At 47.7% G+C, this 22,389-nt stretch overlaps 1 protein-coding gene across 2 annotated transcripts in view; it reads left to right on the forward strand.

The window, feature by feature from the left end:
- The first annotated feature begins 360 nt into the window (after positions 1–360).
- The window catches only part of LOC137562472 (ficolin-1-A-like), a 72,633-nt gene continuing 50,604 nt past the window's right edge, over positions 361–22,389 (forward strand). The window contains exon 1 of one of the 2 annotated variants that reach the window (XM_068273841.1): positions 361–396. Coding sequence is in view for 1 of the 2 variants with exons in the window: in XM_068273844.1 (XP_068129945.1) it covers positions 375–396 (22 nt within the window). In the remaining variant the exon portion in view is untranslated. The remainder of the gene's footprint in view (positions 397–22,389) is intronic. The other variant, XM_068273844.1, reaches the window with a different exon arrangement.

Raw genomic sequence — 22,389 nt, forward strand, 5'->3', positions numbered from 1 at the left:
AAACAAGTCGTGGAAAGGAAAGAGTCCTAAACCCGTAACAAAGACAGAGGGAATGGTATGTTGACTTTCATGTGAGTCATTGCAGGTGATTCATTCACAGATGGTTCTGAACAATGAAGGCATCCAGATGGAACTGAAATGACAGAAGAATGTCCCAGTCCCTAACAATGATAAACAAGGCAGTAAATGGCTCCTCAGTAGGAAAGTACATTGCAGTGGAAAGTCCCTGGCCTGGGTCTTCATCATGGTCACATTTCCGCTATGTTGTATAATGGCTGCCTCACCACACCCGGGTTTATGGTGCAATGACCGAATATTACCAGCTATAAAGCAAAGTCCACACCTGTTCTCTGTGCTGCAGGCAATGCGGAAGAATGATCAGCAGAGAGGGCAGAAGTAAGTGAAGTGCGGTCCGGTGTTAGTCAAGGAGCAGAATGCAGATATCAAACCAACAAACGTTGATTCAGGTTATACCGTCAGGCCGGTTGCACACCTAATATAAGCAGTGCAAGCACCGCATCGCACTACATTAATGAGCCTTCATATGACGGCGCCACAGCGCAGCGACAGGGTCATATGCCTAACTCCGCCTCCCCGGCTAGTGCCGTATTCGCTGCTGGGCAGGAAGCACATCACTGGGATTCCCGTCGGTCCACACATGCGCACTTGGTCACACTTGCTCCCATCAGGCACACTTACTGCTTCGCCCATTGACTTGCATTGATGTGTAATCCATAATGTATAATCCAGTGAGCTGCATACCTACCGTTGGCTACCCTGAGTCAGGCTCGGGATTACTGCTCCTGGCTACTTTTTTCCACCCTGAGCCTAACTCAGGTTTTTTTTCCCGACTAGCGGTGGCCACCAGAAAGGTTAAGAGAAATGGGACTTTATTGAATTGAATTGTATCAAGTTGCTGTGTACACTTTAGGCGATGTGACACGGTGGGCTGGAAGTATCCAAATCACCGCATTACTGACGCATTGTCCGCAGCGCGTTACCGCATGATCCATGCCTACCGAAGCGTGGCGGCGTTTCAACTCACCTCCCCGGGATCCAGACACTGGCAGCCATTCTCCTTCCGGTCCTCAGAGGCTCTGTATCCCTCGGGTGAGATTGCCGTATTTTGTGATAACAACAGAGAGCAATCTCACTATAGGGGTACAGCGCCACCCGGAGGACTGCCAGGGAGGTTGAAATGTAAAAAGGTGCCTGGATCTAATGACCTGGGGAAGAGAGACTGTCATGTCATATAGGGGGTGGGGGTGTAGCTGAAGTCATGCAGCAGGTGGGTTAGAATGGGGAGAAGAATGGGGAGTGATCTGCCAGGACAGATTGCTGGCCGAGTGATCCAGAGGGTCGGTGGCTGCCGGACACACACTGGATTCCCGGCAGATGTGGTTGTTATTGGCTGCCTCTGATGAGTTTCATCTGGCGTATGTGGGAAGCTTGAGATTGCCAGTGCCATTTCCTTCTCTCTCTTAGTGCCTAGCTGAATTAGAAGTCCTCACCAGAGCAGGGTCATCTACAAGGCAACCGGGGTGTAACTACAAATTCTGGGCCCACCTAGCAAAACTTTGATGGGGGACCCCAATGTTTACACCCTTTCCCTTGCCTACTTCTGGTGACCCTCACAGCCGGGAAGCCCATCTTGCAAAGGTCATAAAACAAGTTTGGACATTGTAATATTCATACTTATAACAAGTGTAGCCACAAGAACATCTGGTCTGAAGGATAGACTCCTTTATTGGAGGGAGTGAAATAGTAGTAAGGGCCCCCTTACAGCTCAGGGCCCCACTGCAGTTGGAGTGCCTGCTCCCCCATAGTTATGCTTCTAAAGGCAACCATAGGCAACTGCTTAGGGCCTAGTGGCCATCAAGGGGCCCAGCTGACACATTCTTTGACCACTCTCCACCCTCAACTTACCAAAACAGACTATTGAAGGAAGTGAAGGCTAGTACATTGCCTTGGGCCCAATTTCATGTCACTTACTGTCCTCAGAGGAGCTCACATTCTAATCCTACCATAGTCATAGTCTAATGTCCTACCATATTATTATTATGTATTTATATAGCACTGACATCTTCTGAAGCACTGTACAGAGTACATAGTCATGTCACTGACTGTCCTCAGAGGAGCTCACGCTCTAATCCTACCATAGTCATAGTGTAATGCCCTACCATATTATTATTATGTATTTATATAGCACTGACATCTTCTGCAGCACTTTACAGAGTACATATTCATGTCACTGACTGTCCTCAGAGGAGCTCACACTCTAATCCTACCATAGTCATAGTCTAATGTCCTACCATATTAATATTATCTATATATATAATTCAGTAAGTGCCTCAACCGTCCAGCAAGAAGAAGAAGTACTTTGCATGAGAAAATTTATGCGTGCTCAAAGACCAAGTTTGAGGCCTCCTTTCCATGGACTGTTGAGCTGTGTGCTCAGCAAGCAGTTACCAGGCACAGGTAAGAAGTTATCAGGCAGCAACAAGCAGTTATCAGGCAGCAACAAGCAGTTACTAGGCAGCAGTGAGCAGTTACCAGGCAGCAGTGAGCAGTTACCAGGCAGCAGTGAGCAGTTACCAGGCAGCAGTGAGCAGTTACTAGGCAGCAGTGAGCAGTTGAGAGAGTTTGAGAGGCATTTCACTGCCTATCAACAGTCCGTGGAAAGGAGGCCTAACCCTAGCAAGTCTGGGTTTGCAAATCTGGCCTAATTGGCTATTCATAATTCAATAAGGGCCTCAACCTTCCAGCAAGAAGAAGAAGTACTTTGCATGAGAAAATGTATGCGTGCTCAAAGACCAAGTTTGAGGCCTCCTTTCCACGGACTGTTGAGCTGTGTGCTCAGCAAGCAGTTACCAGGCACAATTAAGAAGTTATCAGGCAGCAACAAGCAGTTATCAGGCACCAACAAGCAGTTACTAGGCAGCAGTGAGCAGTTGAGAGAGTTTGAGAGGCATTTCACTGCCTATCAACAGTCTGTGGAAAGGAGGCTTAACCCTAGCAAGTCTGGCTTTGCAAATCTGGCCTAATTGACTATTCATGAGGCAATGCTCATGCAAATATGCATTTGCTTTTGCATGTCAAACTATGCAGGGTGAAAAAACCAATACTGCAAAGCGGTCGTGGAGCAGTGCTTTTCAGCACTGCTAGATTTAGGCTCAGCGAGTGCCGCCATAGACCAGGGGTCCCCAACCTTTTTGAGCCCGGGGCCCCCTATACCGTCCAAACTTTTCTCTGGGGCCCGGGGGAGGGGGGCAGGGATTTGGGGGTCGTGGTTAGTGGCGGCGGCAGTCCCCCTCCTGCCTTTTTTCCCCCGATTGTGAGTGTAGTATATACACTCGGCCCCTCAGAAAAACTGCCCAGGGACCACCAAGGGGGCCACGGCCCCCAGGTTGGGGACCCCTGCCATAGACTGTAATGGGAGTCAGTCTATAGCGGCGCTCAGTGAGTAACGTCGGCGCCGTCAGAAGACGGAGCCGAACTTGCTTAAAAAACACAATCATTCGACCTCCAGCAATCGCTGGAAGCCGAATTATATCATTCCCCCACTATCCATGGCGGCCTGGAGGGGGAATAGTAGTAATTATATAATAGAGTAAGTGTCTCAACCTTCAAACAAGAAGAAGAAGTAGCGCCCTGCCCCCAGGGCCGGTCCAAGCAAGAAGAAGGGGCTGGTCCAAGCAAGAAGTAGTGTCATATCAAACCAAGGGCAAAGAGGGATAATTTGCATATTCAGTTGCAGTGCATTGTGGGTAACCACAAATGTTCACTTATAGCTGAAATATTGCAGATTTGCTTCTGTTTTAAGAGGGAAAATTACACCAAGCTTTGTTTTTTTTAGTAGGAGGGCTTTTTGGTCTCTTTTATCATCCTATACATTCTTAATAGTTTGGGTCACCCTGAGCTGCTTGGTTACTCTGTTGTACTGGTCCAAGCCCTATCTCATACAGCTGTATCAATCCCTGCCATGTACTGATGAGGACCAAAAGTCTGAAACAGGCTGTGTAAAACTTAAAGCTATAGGCTTGCTTGACTTATCAAGGGTGAAAAGGAATTATTTGCATATTTAGTAGCAGTGCATTGTGGGTAACCACAAATGTTCACTTATAGCTGAATTATTGCACATTTCCTTCTGTTTTAGGAAGGCAAATTACATCAAGCTTTGCTTTTTTTAGTAGGAGGTCTTTTTGGTCCCTTTTATCCCCCTATACATTCCGAGTGGTTTGGGTCACCCTGAGCTGCTTGGTTACACTGTTGTACTGGTCCAAGCCCTATCTCATACAGCCATATCAATCCCTGCCATGTACTGATGAGGACCAAAAGTCTGAAACAGGCTGTCTACATGTGGGTTTGATATGACTGTGTAAAATTTAAAGCTATATGCTTGCTATACACCAGCGGCTCTGGATGCTTGCTTGGCTTACCAAGGGGGAAAAGGGGTAATTTGCATATTTAGTAGCAGTGCATTGTGGGTAACCACAAATGTTCACTTAAAGCTGGATTATTGCAGATTTCCTTCTGTTTTAAAAAGGCAAATTACACCAATGCAGTGTGCGGCATTGCAGGAAGTGACGACAGTGGAACGCACGATGGAACACGGAAGAGGTGAGTCATCCCCGCCCGCTGCCTCTTACTAATAGTGGCGGCTGCTACTGTGCTTAAGCAGGAGGGGGAGTGCACATGGGGGACACAGGTGAGGGGGGGGGGTTCCTGCTGAGCTTAGGCTGGAGGTAGAGCACACATGGGGGACCCAGTTGAGGGGGGTCCAACCCCCCTCCCTGCCGCTGTGCCCAATACCCCCTTCCTGCCCTCTACCCTCTTATGCGGCGTATGGTACGCCGCGGGTCGGCTAGTGTAATTATATAGCACTGACATCTTCTGCAGCACGTTATAGAGTACATAGTCATGTCACTGACTGTCCTCAGAGGAGCTCACACTCTAATCCTACCATAGTCATAGTCTAATGTCCTACCATATTATTATTATGTAATTATATAGCACTGACATCTTCTGCAGCACTTTACAGAGTACATAGTCATGTCACTGACTGTCCTCAGAGGAGCTCACAATCTGATACTACCATAGTCATAGTCTAATGTCCTACCATATTATTATTATTATGTATTTATATAGCACTGATATCTTCTGCAGCACATTATAGAGTACATAGTCATGTCACTGACTGTCCTCAGAGGAGCTCACACTCTAATCCTACCATAGTCATAGTCTAATGTCCTACCATATTATTATTATTATTTATTTATATAGCACTGATATCTTCTGCAGCACATTATAGAGTACATAGTCATGTCACTGACTGTCCTCAGAGGAGCTCACAGTCTAATCCTACCATAGTCATAATCTAATGTCCTACCATATTATTATTATGTATCTATATAGCACTGACATCTTCTGCAGCACATTACAGAGCACATAGTCATCATGTCACTGACTGTCCTCAGAGGAGCTCACAGTCTAATCTTACCATAGTCATAGTGTAATGCCTACCATATTATTATTATTATTATTATTATGTATTTATATATCACTGACGTCTCCTGCAGCACATTACAGAGTACACTGTCATGTCACTGACTGTCCTCAGAGGAGCTCACACTCTAATCCTACCATAGTCATAGCCTAATGTCCTACCATATTATTATGTATTTATATAGCACTGGCATCTTCTGCAGCACTTTACAGAGTACATAGTCATGTCACTGACTGTCCTCAGAGGAGCTCACACTCTAATCCTACCATAGTCATAACCTAATGTCCTACCATATTATTATTATGTATTTATATAGCACTGACATCTCCTGCAGCACATTACAGAGCACATAGTCATGTCACTGACTGTCCTCAGAGGAGCTCACACTCTAATCCTGCCATAGTCATAGTCTAATCTCCTACCATATTATTATTATGTATTTATATAGCACTGACATCTTCTGCAGCACATTACAGAGTACATAGTCATGTCACTGACTGTCCTCAGAGGAGCTCACACTCTAATCCTACCATAGTCATAGTGTAATGTCCCTACCATATTATTATTATGTATTTATATAGCACTGACATCTTCTGCAGCACATTACAGAGCACATAGTCATGTCACTGACTGTCCTCAGAGGAGCGCACAATCTAATCTCTACCAAAATCATAGTGTTATGTCCTCTTACCATATTATTATGTATTTACATACTCGATCAAAAGACTGATTTTTCTGCAACAGTTAAGCATATTGGTCCCCATCTCACCCTACCTGCTGGAATCCATCCCATAATACGTTGATCTATCATTCCTCTTCCCCGAGTGATAATCATAGTGCATGTGTACATCAATGATACAATCTTACCTTTCTATGTAGTGGCAGACTAACTGAATATACCTTGAATGGATACTTGCGCACGCGGGGGGTGGGGGGAGATTACTGATGCCCCGAATCCCCCCTCCCCCCCCCCCTGCTGCTCTCCCCGCATGCCCTATAGCGGCACCAGCCGCCGAAGTGTAATGCTGGGAGGGAGGCCGACATCACTCCTCCCTCCCTCTTCATCAGTGCCCCCTCCCGAGTCCCCTTGCAGAGAATGCGTAGCAGGCGTTTAGTTTACCTGAGTCTCTGCGCTCCAGCCGGCTTCTTCATTCCATTTCCTGTTTCCCATGACGCGAAGCAGGAAATAGAATGAAGAAGCCGACTGGAGCGCAGAGACTCAGGTAAACTAAACGCCCGCTGCGTGTTCTCTGCAAGGGGACTCGGGAGGAGGCACTGATGAAGAGGGAGGGAGGAGTGATGTCAGCCTCCCTCCCCGCATTACACTTTGGTGGCTGGTGCCTCGATCTCCTCCTCTCCCCCCAGAATGGCACCCTACAACCTACCCATGTTGGGTGGCTATATATATATATACATATGTACGTATATATGTACTGTATATGTATGTATATATATATATATGTGTGTATATATATATATGTGTATATATATATATATATATATATATATATATATATATATATATATATGTGTATATATATATATATATATATATATATATATATATATATATATATATATATATATATATATGTGTATATATATATATATATATATATATATATATATGTATATATATATATATATATATATATATGTATATATATATATATATATATATATATATATATATGTATATATATATATATATATATGTGTATATATATATATATATATATATATATATATATATATATATATATATATATATATATATGTGTATATATATATATATATATATATATATATATATATATATATATGTGTATATATATATATATATATATATATATATGTGTATATATATATATATATATATATACACACAGGGGGATCTGACTATATACACTGGCTATATGTAGGGGGATCTGGCTATATACAGTGGCTATATACAGGGGGGATCTGGCTATATACATTGGATATATACAGGGGGGTATGGCTATATACAAGGGGTATCTGCAGGGCCGGATTTGTACTTTTCACCGCCCTAGGCCAACTTTCACCAGCCGCCCCATGGCCAACAGCACCCAACACCCCACCCCCAGTATGACCTATCTCCGCCCCCTGCCCTGCACCTCTTTTTATTAGGGAAATAATCTTTTAAAGCTTTTGTACCTACTCTTAGGTACAGGAATAAAAAAAAAACTAGCTCTCCATATACATATAAAATAACTACTTGGTTGATCCCCCAGTGTGATTACAGCAGAGTGTGGAAGGAAGCACACAAGGCATGCTCCCAGTATTCCCTTCTAGTGATGCATCAGCCACATAAATGCACCTGATCTGTGCAGCTTTTGATTGACCTTAATGGACAACTGTAGTGAGAGGTATGTGGAGGCAGCATTATTTATTTCCCTTTAAAGGACTTACGAGGCGAATCTACTAAAAAAAGTTATTTACCTTATTGCAATAGCTGACCTCAGACCAGCATACAGTAGCAGCGCTGTGCCAGCGTAATTACAGGGGGCGCGGCTGACTGGAACACAACTTAGTCATGTGGGCGGTCATGTGGGGACGCCCACATGACGTAGTTCAGCGCGCACGGAGCTAGGATGGACCGCAGACAGGGCTGGAAACCTGCGCAGCCGCAACAGCGGCTATGCGAACCTACGCAGGCATTTGAATTTTAAAGCGCCGATTCTAATCGCCATCAGATAAGGCGACCCAAGGGAGGGTCGAGTCGTGTAATGAAGCATGGATTTAGATAAGAGAGAGTCTGAAAATGACAAGGGAGGCGCCGATCGTCTGGTCTGAGGTCAGCTATTGCAATAAGGTAAATAACTTTTTTTAGTAGATTTGTCTCGTAAGTCCTTTAAGCAATACCAGTTGCCTGGCTATCCTGCTGATCCTCTGCCTCTAATACTTTTAGCCATAGACCCTGAACAAGCATGTAGCAGATCAGGTGTTTCTGACATTATTGTCAGATCTGATAAGATTAGCTGCATACTTGTTTCTGGTCTGATTCAGACACTACTGCAGCCAAAGAGATCTGCAGGGCTGCCAGGCAACTGGTATTGTTTAACTTTGAAAGCAAATAAAAATGGCAGCCTCCATATATCTCTCACTTCAGTTGAACTTTAACACACTGCCAGTCACTGTGATGTCAGCCTGTTCTGGCAAGATCAGGTCCATTTATGTGACTTATTTGTCACTAGGAAGGAGCAGGCGGGGAGGAGTGGTAGTGTGCTCGGCACTCTGCTACAATCAGACTGAGGAATCAGCCAGGTAGCTATTGGTTTATATTGAGATACATATACCACTTTAAAATTTAAAGCGGAACTGAAGATAATTTTAAAACAAACAGTTTCACTTACCTGGGCCTTCTGCAAGCCCCCAGCAGCCGTCCTGTCCCTTGCTGGTCCTCCACGATCCTCTGTTACCCGCCGACTTGTAAGTCGAGGGGCCATTGCGTCTGTTGCGCCCTGCCAAGCGTATCCTTTTTACACGTTCCCGTCTGCAATAGCGCTATTGCGGACTGGAACATGAAGTAGGATACGCGTGGCCAGAGCCGCGCAGGCGCAGCGGCCCGAGGGCGAAACCAAAAGTAGCGGGAGAACGGAGGCTCGTAGAGGACCGGCGCGGGACAGGACGGCTGCTGGTGGCTTGCAGAAGCCCCAGGTAAGAGAACCTGTTTGTTTTTCAACTATCTTTAGTTCCGCTTTAAGCTACATACCTACGACACACTTTTTTGAACAATTTTTTCCAGCCACTGACAATTTTTTGCGCAACAAGCAATCTTTTCTGCGATCTTGCGTCGTGGGTGTGGGTGCGTAATCGGGCAAACAACGATTTGCGACGCACGGTGATATTGATCGTCAGATCTTTAAGATACCCGACAACTCCCGCACAAAATGCAGCGATCGTTTGAACTCTCGTTCAAGCCCGTCGCGTGTCGTTGCATGATCCCGCGAGAAGGAAGATGGATTGGAGAACGCTTGTTTGCCGAGCCGCATCGCAGTGAGAACAGGGCTTGAGAACACTGTGTCTGAGTGTTGAGGCGGAGGTCAGTCAGGACAACAGCTAAGACCAGAACTTGAGAAAACAGACAGACCTCTGCCCTGAGTCCCGGGAACTGCTCCCCCTCCTCCTTCCCTCGCATCACCCCCAGCATTCCAACACAGACAGGCTGATAATTCATTACACACATGCTTACCCACACAGAAGCAGCCATGATCTAGTGATGATCCATTTGCAGAGTCTGAGTGTCCCGTGAACAGCAGCTGTATATGATGACCCCGGGGATGCAGCTCCGATCTTCTTCCTCCACGTGTGAAGCTTCAGGGGGCGGGGAGGTGACGTTCATGCAAACCAGGAAGGCTGGAACAAGGCTGGAGGTATCAGCAGCAAGTGTGGATGCTGCTCTGAGCGTCTGGGCGCGCTTTTACTTCCCTGTCAGCCTGCGTCAATGATCAAGGTGTGAATCAGCAGCCAGTGCCAGGGAGACTTCATGGGGATTAGTCCGGTCCTCAGGCTTCCAAGGCTCCTCTCCGTGTCCCCACACTGTGCAGCGCACACTCTGCTCCTCTTTGCAGTTGATGTGCGGTGTCCCCCACCACACCGGGATCTTTCCTGCCAGCCACGCGTCCTTTCACTGCCGGTGTGATGATCACATGTCTGCCCCAGCGCCGCTGCTATCTTAATGCAGGGCCAGGTCTGACTGCCTCGTCTACTGTTTGCATTAGCATTGTGAAGGAGAGGAGTTGGGACTCCCGAGCAGAGTGTGCAGCTGGCGGCAGGCATGGTTGATTAACGTGACCGGGCGCTTTGATCCTACTTGCCGCACACATCAAAACAAATACTTACTTCCCCTTAGCCGCCCTAAACAAGGCTGAATTTTCTGCCGCCCTAGGCCCAGGCCTTGGTGGCCTTGCCAGAAATCCGGCCCTGGGTATCTGGCTATATACACTGGCTATATACAGGGTGATCTGGCTATATACACTGGCTATATACAGGGGGGGGGGGTATGGCTATATACAGGGGGATCTGGCTATATACACTGGCTATATACAGGGGGTTCTTCTGGCTATATACACTGGCTATATACAAAGGGGGTCTGGCTATATACCCTGGCTATATACAAGGGGTATCTGACTATATACACTGGCTATATACAGGGGGATCTGGCTATATACACTGGCTATATACAGGGGGTTCTGGCTATATACACTGGCTATATACAATGGGGATCTGGCTATATACCCTGGCTATATACAAGGGGTATCTGGCTATATACCCTGGCTATATACAGGGGGAGGGGTCTGACTATATACCCTGGCTATATACAAGGGGTATCTGACTATATACACTGGCTATATACAAGGGGTATCTGACTATATACACTGGCTATATACAGGGGGTTCTGGCTATATACACTGGCTATATACAAGGGGTATCTTACTATATACACTGGCTATATACAGGGGGTTCTGGCTATATACACTGGCTATATACAATGGAGGTCTGGCTATATACCCTGGCTATATACAAGGGGTATCTGACTATATACACTGGCTATATACAAGGGGTATCTGACTATATACACTGGCTATATACAGGGGGATCTGGCTATATACACTGGCTATACACAATGGGGGTCTGGCTATATACCCTGGCTATATACAAGGGGTATCTGACTATATACACTGGCTATATACAAGGGGTATCTGGCTATATACACTGGCTATATACAGAGGGGGAGGGGGGGTCTGACTATATACCCTGGCTATATACAGGGGGATCTGGCTATATACCCTGGCTATATACAAGGGGTATCTGGCTATATACACTGGCTATATACAAGGGGTATCTGGCTATATACAAGGGATATCTGGCTATATACCCTGGCTATATACAAGGGGTATCAGGCTATATACCCTGGCTATATACAAGGGGGATCTGGCTATATACCCTGGCTATATACAAGGGGGATCTGGCTATATACATTGGATATATACAGGGGGGTATGGCTATATACAAGGGGTATCTGGCTATATACACTGGCTATATACAGGGTGATCTGGCTATATACACTGGCTATATACAGGGGGGGGGGGGTATGGCTATATACAGGGGGATCTGGCTATATACACTGGCTATATACAGGGGGTTCTTCTGGCTATATACACTGGCTATATACAAAGGGGGTCTGGCTATATACCCTGGCTATATACAAGGGGTATCTGACTATATACACTGGCTATATACAGGGGGATCTGGCTATATACACTGGCTATATACAGGGGGTTCTGGCTATATACACTGGCTATATACAATGGGGATCTGGCTATATACCCTGGCTATATACAAGGGGTATCTGGCTATATACCCTGGCTATATACAGGGGGAGGGGTCTGACTATATACCCTGGCTATATACAAGGGGTATCTGACTATATACACTGGCTATATACAAGGGGTATCTGACTATATACACTGGCTATATACAGGGGGTTCTGGCTATATACAGTGGCTATATACAAGGGGTATCTGACTATATACACTGGCTATATACAGGGGGATCTGGCTATATACACTGGCTATACACAATGGGGGTCTGGCTATATACCCTGGCTATATACAAGGGGTATCTGACTATATACACTGGCTATATACAAGGGGTATCTGGCTATATACACTGGCTATATACAGAGGGGGAGGGGGGGTCTGACTATATACCCTGGCTATATACAGGGGGATCTGGCTATATACCCTGGCTATATACAAGGGGTATCTGGCTATATACACTGGCTATATACAAGGGGTATCTGGCTATATACAAGGGATATCTGGCTATATACCCTGGCTATATACAAGGGGTATCAGGCTATATACCCTGGCTATATACAAGGGGGATCTGGCTATATACCCTGGCTATATACAAGGGGGATCTGGCTATATACATTGGATATATACAGGGGGGTATGGCTATATACAAGGGGTATCTGGCTATATACACTGGCTATATACAGGGTGATCTGGCTATATACACTGGCTATATACAGGGGGGGGTATGGCTATATACAGGGGGATCTGGCTATATACACTGGCTATATACAGGGGGTTCTTCTGGCTATATACACTGGCTATATACAAAGGGGGTCTGGCTATATACCCTGGCTATATACAAGGGGTATCTGACTATATACACTGGCTATATACAGGGGGATCTGGCTATATACACTGGCTATATACAGGGGGTTCTGGCTATATACACTGGCTATATACAATGGGGATCTGGCTATATACCCTGGCTATATACAAGGGGTATCTGGCTATATACCCTGGCTATATACAGGGGGAGGGGTCTGACTATATACCCTGGCTATATACAAGGGGTATCTGACTATATACACTGGCTATATACAAGGGGTATCTGACTATATACACTGGCTATATACAGGGGGTTCTGGCTATATACACTGGCTATATACAAGGGGTATCTGACTATATACACTGGCTATATACAGGGGGTTCTGGCTATATACACTGGCTATATACAATGGGGGTCTGGCTATATACCCTGGCTATATACAAGGGGTATCTGACTATATACACTGGCTATATACAAGGGGTATCTGACTACCGTATTTTTCGGACTATAAGACGCACTTTTTCTCCCCCAAAAGTGGGGGGAAAAAGTCACTGCGTCTTATGGTCCGAATACAGGGAGTCCCCGACTTACAAACACCCGCCGATACGAACTGCCGCTGCGCCGCAATGTCGGGGACTCCCTGTGCAGTCCACTCTTTGTCCTCCTGTGTCCTCTTCTTGTCCCTGCCCCCCCCCCCCCGCAGTGTAATTAGCGGCCCCCGCTGTGTAGTTAATGTCAGCAGTGTATAACCCGATAATCCCCGCATCAGTACAATGACATTGCCCCCCCCCCCCCCCCGTAGTGTAATTAGCGGTATCAATATAATCCAATTAGGCGCTCGCTTTGTAGTTAGTGGCAGCCATGTATTACCGGATAGTCCGCATTAGCATATTCCTGATAGTCCGCATTAGCATATTTCATTGTCTCCCGCTGGCGCTGTGTAATTAGCAGCCATCCGATCCTAGAAGTCCGCGCTGCTCAGAGACTTTTCCTATGCGTCATTCGCCTCTAGTGCCGGCTTTTTATGTTGCGTCATTACAGGCGGCCGGCACTAGAGGGAAGAATGACGCATAGGAGAAGTCTCTGAGCAGCGCGGACTTCTAGGATCGGATAGCTGCTAATTACACAGCGCCAGCGGGAGACAATGAAATATGCTAATGCAGCGAATACACTGCGGGACTATCAGGTAATACATGGCTGCCGCTAACTAGCGGGCGCCTAATTGGATTATATTGATACCGCTAATTACACTGCCGGGGGGGGGGGGCAATGTCATTGTACTGACGCTGGGATTATCGGGTTATACACTGCTGACGTTAACTACACAGCGGGGGCCGCTAATTACACTGCGGGGGGGGGGGGGGGGGGGCGGAGACATGCAGAGGACACAGGGGGACCAGCAGAAGACACGGGGGGGCCAGCAGAGGACACGGGGGGGGCCAGCAGAGGACACGGGGGGGGCCAGCAGAGGACACAGGGGGGGCCAGCAGAGGACACAGGGGGGACCAGCAGAGGTCACAAGGGGGACCAGCAGAGGTCACAAGGGGGACCAGCAGCACAGGGGGGCCAGCAGAGGACACGGGGGGCCAGCAGAGGACACAGGGGGGACCAGCAGCACAAGGGGACAAGCAGAGGACACAGGGGGACCAGCAGAAGACACAGGGGGGGGGCCAGCAGAGGACACAGGGGGACCAGCAGAGGACACAGGGGGGGCCAGCAGAGGACACAGGGGGGGCCAGCAGAGGACACAGGGGGGGCCAGCAGAGGACACAGGGGGGGCCAGCAGAGGACACAGGGGGACATGCAGAGGCAAGCAGAGGACACAGGGGGGACCAGCAGAGGACACAGGGGGGACCAGCAGAGGACACAGGGGGACCAGCAAAGGACACAGGGGGACCAGCAGAGGACACAGGGGGACCAGCAGAGGACACAGGGGGACAAGCAGAGCACACAGGGGAAAAGCAGAGCACACAGGGGAAAAGCAGAGCACACAGGGGAAAAGCAGAGCACACAGGGGGACAAGCAGAGCAAACAGGGGGACAAACTGAGGAGGTCAAGGGGGACAGATGGGGACTAGAGTTGGGCCGAACGGTTCGCCGGCGAACGTGGTTCGCGCGAACGTAGGTGGTTCGCGTGCGGGTACCGCACGCGAACCTTTTGCGGAAGAAGTTCGGTTCGCCCCATAATGCACTGAGGGTCAACTTTGACCCTCTACATCACAGTCAGCAGGCCCAGTGTAGCCAATTAGGCTACACTAGCCCCTGGAGCCCCACCCCCCCTTATATAAGGCAGGCAGCGGCGGCCATTACGGCCACTCGTGTGCCTGCATTAGTGAGAGTAGGGCGAGCTGCTGCAGTCTCTCATATAGGGAAAGATTAGTTAGGCTTAACTTCTTCCTGGCTGCATACCTGTTCTGTTCAGTGAGCCCTCAGCCCACTGCATACCTGTACTGTGATCCTGCCACTGCATACCTGTTCAGTGATCCTGCCACTGCATACCTGTTCAGTGATCCTGCCACTGCATACCTGTTCTGTTCAGTGAGCCCTCAGCCCACTGCATACCTGTACTGTGATCCTGCCACTCCATACCTGTTCAGTGATCCTGCCACTGCATAGTGCATACCTGTTCTGTTCAGTGAGCCCTCAGCCCACTGCATACCTGTACTGTGATCCTGCCACTCCATACCTGTTCAGTGATCCTGCCACTGCATACCTGTTCAGTGATCCTGCCACTGCATACCTGTTCTGTGAACCCACCACTGTATACCTGTTCTGTTCAGTGGACCCACCACTGTATACCTGTTCTGTTCAGTGGACCCGCCACTGTATACCTGTTCAGTGAACCCGCCACTGCATACCTGTTGTGTTCAGTGAACCTGCCACTGCATACCTGTTCTGTGAACCCGCCACTGTATACCTGTTCTGTTCAGTGGACCCGCCACTGTATACCTGTTCAGTGAACCCGCCACTGTATACCTGTTCTGTTCAGTGGACCCGCCACTGTATACCTGTTTAGTGAACACGCCACTGCATACCTATTGTGTTCAGTGATCCTGCCACTGCATACCTGTTCTGTGAACCCGCCACTGTATACCTGTTCTGTTCAGTGGACCCGCCACTGTATACCTGTTCTATATCATTACCTTGCCGTGGTGAAGGGGCTTGCGTATCACAATGAAGCAATGACCGGCGCCTAGATGAGTGTCTCGGGGGGCACACAAAAGATAATAAGGTCGTTGCTTCATTGTGGTCAGACCAAATTTGATCAGCTGGACAGTCACTGTTCTGTCATTCAGCTACATCAGCCAGGCCGACCATATGGGCTGTAAAGCCACCAAAACCTGCACTCTCGCCATGGTGCGCACCAGTCCAGCACGGCCGTCACTAGTGCAAACAGCTGTTTGCGGTGCGTTACACGGTGAGTTTGGTGTGTCAGTGTGAAGCAGTACCTTAATTACACTACCTGATTGATGTATACACATGCAAGATGTTTTAAAGCACTTTAGGCCTGTCATTTAGCATTCAATGTGATTTCTGCCCTTAAAACGCTGCTTTGCGTCAAATCCAAATTTTTCCCGGGGACTTTTGGCGTGTATCCCACTCCGCCATGCCCCCCTCCAGGTGTTAGACCCCTTGAAACATCTTTTCCATCACTTTTGTGGCCAGCATAATTATTTTTTTTTTCAAAGTTCGCATCCCCATTGAAGTCTATTGCGGTTCGCAAACTTTAACGCGAACCGAACGTTCCGCGAAAATCAACTCTAATGGGGACTCAGAAGTCACAAGGGGGATAAGAAGAGGACAAAGAGAGGTACAAGGGGGGCACAAGAAGTACAAGAAGTCCATAATAATTGGGGTGAGAACATCCACAAGATGCCCCTGGACCATAGACGCACCAGGTTAAAAATATTTTTTTCCCCTGGTTTTTGCCCTCTAAATCTAGCTGCGTCTTATGGTCCGGAGCGTCTTATGGTCCGAAAAATACGGTATATACACTGGCTATATACAGGGGGATCTGGCTATATACACTGGCTATACACAATGGGGGTCTGGCTATATACCCTGGCTATATACAAGGGGTATCTGACTATATACACTGGCTATATATAAGGGGTATCTGGCTATATACACTGGCTATATACAGAGGGGGAGGGGGGTCTGACTATATACCCTGGCTATATACAGGGGGATCTGGCTATATACAAGGGGTATCTGGCTATATACACTGGCTATATACACGGGGTATCTGGCTATATACAAGGGATATCTGGCTATATACCCTGGCTATATACAAGGGGTATCAGGCTATATACCCTGGCTATATACAAGGGGGATGTGGCTATATACCCTGGCTATATACAAGGGGTATCTGGCTATATACACTGGCTATATACAAGGGGTATCTGGCTATATACACTGGCTATATACAAGGGGGATCTGGCTATATACCCTGGCTATATACAAGGGGTATCTGGCTATATACACTGGCTATATACAAGGGGTATCTGGCTATATACACTGGCTATATACAGGGGGGGTCTGACTACCCTGGCTATATACAGGGGTATCTTCCTATGTACAGTAACTATATACAAGGGGTATCTGGCTATATACACTGGCTATATACAAGTGGGAATCTGGATATATGTACTGAACGGGGAGTCATCTGGCTATATACGATAAATGGGGATCATGTGGTTACCTATCCTAACTGGGGGGTCATCTAGCTACCTATACTGTAAATGGGGGGGGCCTCCTCTGGCTACCTGTGCGATAAATGGAGGTCATCTGGTCACCTGTACTAAAGGGCAATTTGGTTATCCATAATAAAGAGGGGTTATCTGGCTACTTAATCACTGCCACATTATATATATTTTGGCGAAACACTACTGCATCATGTGTATTTTGTATGGAAACGCTGCCCATTGTATGTATTTTGTGGGGAAATGCTGTGCATCATGTGTATTTTGTGGGGAAATGCTGTGCATCATGTGTATTTTGTGGGGAAATCCTGTGTATCATGTGTATTTTGTGGGGAAATGCTGTGCATCATGTGTATTTTGTGGGGAAATGCTGTGCATCATGTGTATTTTGTGGGGAAATCCTGTGTATCATGTGTATTTTGTGGGGAAATGCTGTGCATCATGTGTATTTTGTGGGGAAATGCTGTGCATCATGTGTATTTTGTGGGGAAATCCTGTGTATCATGTGTATTTTGTGGGGAAATGGTGTGCATCATGTGTATTTTGTGGGTAAACGCATGCACGGTAGTGTGCGGCTTGCCAAAAGAGGCTTTCAGGAATCCACCCCTTGAAAATCCTGGGTTTGCCCCTGCCTATTACATAGAAGAGGTGAGATTGTACGGTAAAGATTTCATTATTGACAGGCACCTTTAGAATCTGGAGGGGCGGCTGGTAAAAGTGGGCTTAGGCGGGTAATGAAAATACAAACCCGCCCTGGACATAGGAAAATGTTGCTGCCACTAGATGTCGCTGTTGCTGATATAATCCTGCACAGCGTCATCCTGTACGGCTCAAGTGTCCAACACTCTGGTCATTTACCCCCGCAGATGCACCGGCCATCTCCTTCACCGCTCCACTGCATCTGGGCCAATCATAGGGGGGCCACATTCATGACAATGACAATTAGGGTACAACACATCATTGTACATCCAAGCAATAATCTGAAGGGTCCCCCAAGTCTCAGCACCTTTCCACTCCTCCCCAGAACAAAATCTTCTCTGGATTACCCCCCCCCCCCGAATAACAGAGAAAGGAAGAGTAGGTAGATGGGATCCAGTGGTGTAGCTAAGGAGCTAGGGGCTCCGATAGAAAGTTTTACATTTGGGCCCCCCCCAAGCACTCTATACATAACAATTGATACGGGGCACCAAAACTTGCCAATGGCAACTACAGTGTCAGAGGTGCAAGAAGGGGGTGGGGAGCAGCTTGTTACTGATTACCCCCAAGCACTCTATACATAGCAATCCCTGCCAATGGCAACTACAGTGTCAGAGGTGCAAGAAGGGGGTGGGGAGCAGCTTGTTACTGATTACCCCCAAGCACTCTATACATAGCAATCCCTGCCAATGGCAACTACAGTGTCAGAGGTGCAAGAAGGGGGTGGGGAGCAGCTTGTTACTGATTACCCCCAAGCACTCTATACATAGCAATCCCTGCCAATGGCAACTACAGTGTCAGAGGGGCAAGAAGGGGATGGGGAGCAGCTTGTTACTGATTACCCCCAAGCACTCTATACATAGCAATCCCTGCCAATGGCAACTACAGTGTCAGAGGAGCAAGAAGGGGATGGGGAGCAGCTTGTTACTGATTACCCCCAAGCACTCTATACATAGCAATCCCTGCCAATGGCAACTACAGTGTCAGAGGTGCAAGAAGGGGATGGGGAGCAGCTTGTTACTGATTACCCCCAAGCACTCTATACACAGCAATCCCTGCCAATGGCAACTACAGTGTCAGAGGAGCAAGAAGGGGATGGGGCACAGCTTGTTACTGATTACCCCCAAGCACTCTATGCATAGCAATCCCTGCCAATGGCAACTACAGTGTCAGAGGTGCAAGAAGGGGATGGGGAGCAGCTTGTTACTGATTACCCCCAAGTACTCTATACATAGCAATCCCTGCCAATGGCAACTACAGTGTCAGAGGAGCAACAAGGGGATGGGGAACAGCTTGTTACTGATTACCCCCAAGCACTCTATACATAGCAATCCCTGTCAATGGCAACTACAGTGTCAGAGGTGCAAGAAGGGGATGGGGAGCAGCTTGTTACTGATTACCCCCAAGCACTCTATACATAGCAATCCCTGCCAATGGCAACTACAGTGTCAGAGGTGCAAGAAGGGATGGGGAACAGCTTGTTACTGATTACCCCCAAGCACTCTATACATAGCAATCCCTGCCAATGGCAACTACAGTGTCAGAGGTGCAAGAATGGGATGGGGAGCAGCTTGTTACTGATTACCCCCAAGCACTCTATACATAGCAATCCCTGCCAATGGCAACTACAGTGTCAGAGGGGCAAGAAGGGGATGGGAAGCAGCTTGTTACTGATTACCCCCAAGCACTCTATACATAGCAATCCCTGCCAATGGCAACTACAGTGTCAGAGGTGCAAGAATGGGATGGGGAGCAGCTTGTTACTGATTACCCCCAAGCACTGTATACATAGCAATCCCTGCCAATGGCAACTACAGTGTCAGAGGTGCAAGAAGGGGATGGGGAGCAGCGTGTTACTGATTACCCCCAAGCACTCTATACATAGCAATCCCTGCCAATGGCAACTACAGTGTCAGAGGTGCAAGGAGGGGATGGGGAGCAGCTTGTTACTGATTACCCCCAAGCACTCTATACATAGCAATCCCTGCCAATGGCAACTACAGTGTCAGAGGTGCAAGGAGGGGGTGGGGAGCAGCTTGTTACTGATTACCCCCAAGCACTCTATACACAGCAATCCCTGCCAATGGCAACTACAGTGTCAGAGGTGCAAGGAGGGGATGGGGAGCAGCTTGTTACTGATTACCCCCAAGCACTCTATACATAGCAATCCCAGCCAATGGCAACTACAGTGTCAGAGGTGCAAGAAGGGGAGGGGGAGGAGCTTGTTACTGATTACCCCCAAGCACTCTATACACAGCAATCCCTGCCAATGGCAACTACAGTGTCAGAGGTGCAAGAAGGGGATAGGGAGCAGCTTGTTACTGATTACCCCCAAGCACTCTATACATAGCAATCTCTGCCAATGGCAGCTACAGTGTCAGAGGTGCAAGAAGGGGATGGGGAGCAGCTTGTTACTGATTACCCCCAAGCACTCTATACATAGCAATCCCTGCCAATGGCAGCTACAGTGTCTGAGGTGCAAGAAGGGGATGGGGAACAGCTTGTTACTGATTACCCCCAAGCACTCTATACATAGCAATTGATACGGGGCACCAAAACTTGCCAATGGCAACTACAGTGTCAGAGGTGCAAGAAGGGGATGGGGAACAGCTTGTTACTGATTACCCCCAAGCACTCTATACACAGCAATCCCTGCCAATGGAAACTACAGTGTCAGAGGTGCCAGAAGGGGATGGGGAGCAGCTTGTTACTGATTACCCCCAAGCACTCTATACATAACAATCTCTGCCAATGGCAACTACAGTGTCAGAGGAGCAAGAAGGGGATGGGGAGCAGCTTGTTACTGATTACCCCCAAGCACTCTATACATAGCAATCCCTGCCAATGGCAACTACAGTGTCAGAGGTGCAAGAAGGGAATGGGGAGGAGCTTGTTACTGATTACCCCCAAGCACTCTATACATAGCAATCCCTGCCAATGGCAACTACAGTGTCAGAGGTGCAAAAAGGGAATGGGGAGGAGCTTGTTACTGATTACCCCCAAGCACTCTATACATAGCAATCCCTGCCAATGGCAACTACAGTGTCAGAGGTGCAAGAAGGGGATGCGGAACAGCTTGTTAATGATTACCACGATTCAAAGTATCTATAGAATCAGCGGTGCTCGGATAGTACTTTTTAAAATCCGAATTGATCCGGATACCCAGATATCCGGATCCGGTTCGAATATCCGAATCCGGCCTTTTAGATATCTGCGTTAACGCGGATATCCGGACGCATTATCTGCGGATATCCGACCTATTCGGATATCTGGATAGAGAAACCGGAAGTGCCCTTTAAATAGCTTTAAAAGGTGTTTTTAGGGTAAATGAGGCATGTAGCATCATTATTTTGCGAAGGGGAACACGGGTCTACATGAAAAGGGCGCTGGTAAAAAAGGGCGCCTGGTGGAGCCCATATATATACCAACTTCGGCTACAAAAAAGGCGCCTGGTGTAGCCCATATAAAAACTTCGGCTACAAAAAAACTCCGGGATGTGCTAATTACTATTCCCCCTCCAGGCCGCCATGGATAGTGGGGGAATGAAATAATTCGGCTTCCAGCGCTTGTAGCCCATATAAAAACTTCGGCTACAAAAAAAAAGTCAATAATATGGGCTACAGAGGGGCACCTTACTGTAGCCGAAAAAAATATGGGCTACAAAGGGGAGCCCGCTTGTAGCTGAAAACCTTGTAGCCGAAAAAATATGGGCTTCAAAGGGGAGCCCACTTGTAGCCTATATCAAAACTCGGGCGCCCTTTTCTACACCTTGTAGCCCATATTTCCAGAAATAACATTGAGGTCTATGGCGGCGCCCTTTTCATACAGGCAGCTCGGGCGCCCTTTTCAACCGATCCCGGGAACACTAATTGATAATGTGGGGACTTCAAATCCCCCCCCCCCCCCCCCAAAAAAAAATGGCTGTCAATTAACATTAGGCCTAGGTTCTAGACAGCGGTCGTGCACCCCACATTGTGTCCAAAGTCCACCCGCACAATTGGGACATGGCAGTTTTCAGCCAAGACACCTCCAAAAAATTATGCAGCAATTGTGTTTTGGGTTAAATATAGGTGGTACCAGCGGCCTGTGGCACCCTAGTGGTGGGAGCTGCACAGGCAGCAGGAGCAGGGCAATGCAGCAGCATCAGGTGTAATGTGTGCCAGGAGCATGCCGGACGTGGCACATGGCACTTGCCACTTGTTACGTGGCACTTGCCAAGTGACACGTGACATATGCCAAGTGCAAAATGACAAGTGACACGTGACAAGTGCCGAGTGACAGTCAGACAGCAGAGGAGAAGACACTAGTGCACACTAACACATTAATGATTTAACAA

This window comes from Hyperolius riggenbachi, chromosome 3 (assembly GCF_040937935.1).
Source record: "Hyperolius riggenbachi isolate aHypRig1 chromosome 3, aHypRig1.pri, whole genome shotgun sequence".
In the NCBI taxonomy this organism is placed as follows: domain Eukaryota; kingdom Metazoa; phylum Chordata; class Amphibia; order Anura; family Hyperoliidae; genus Hyperolius; species Hyperolius riggenbachi.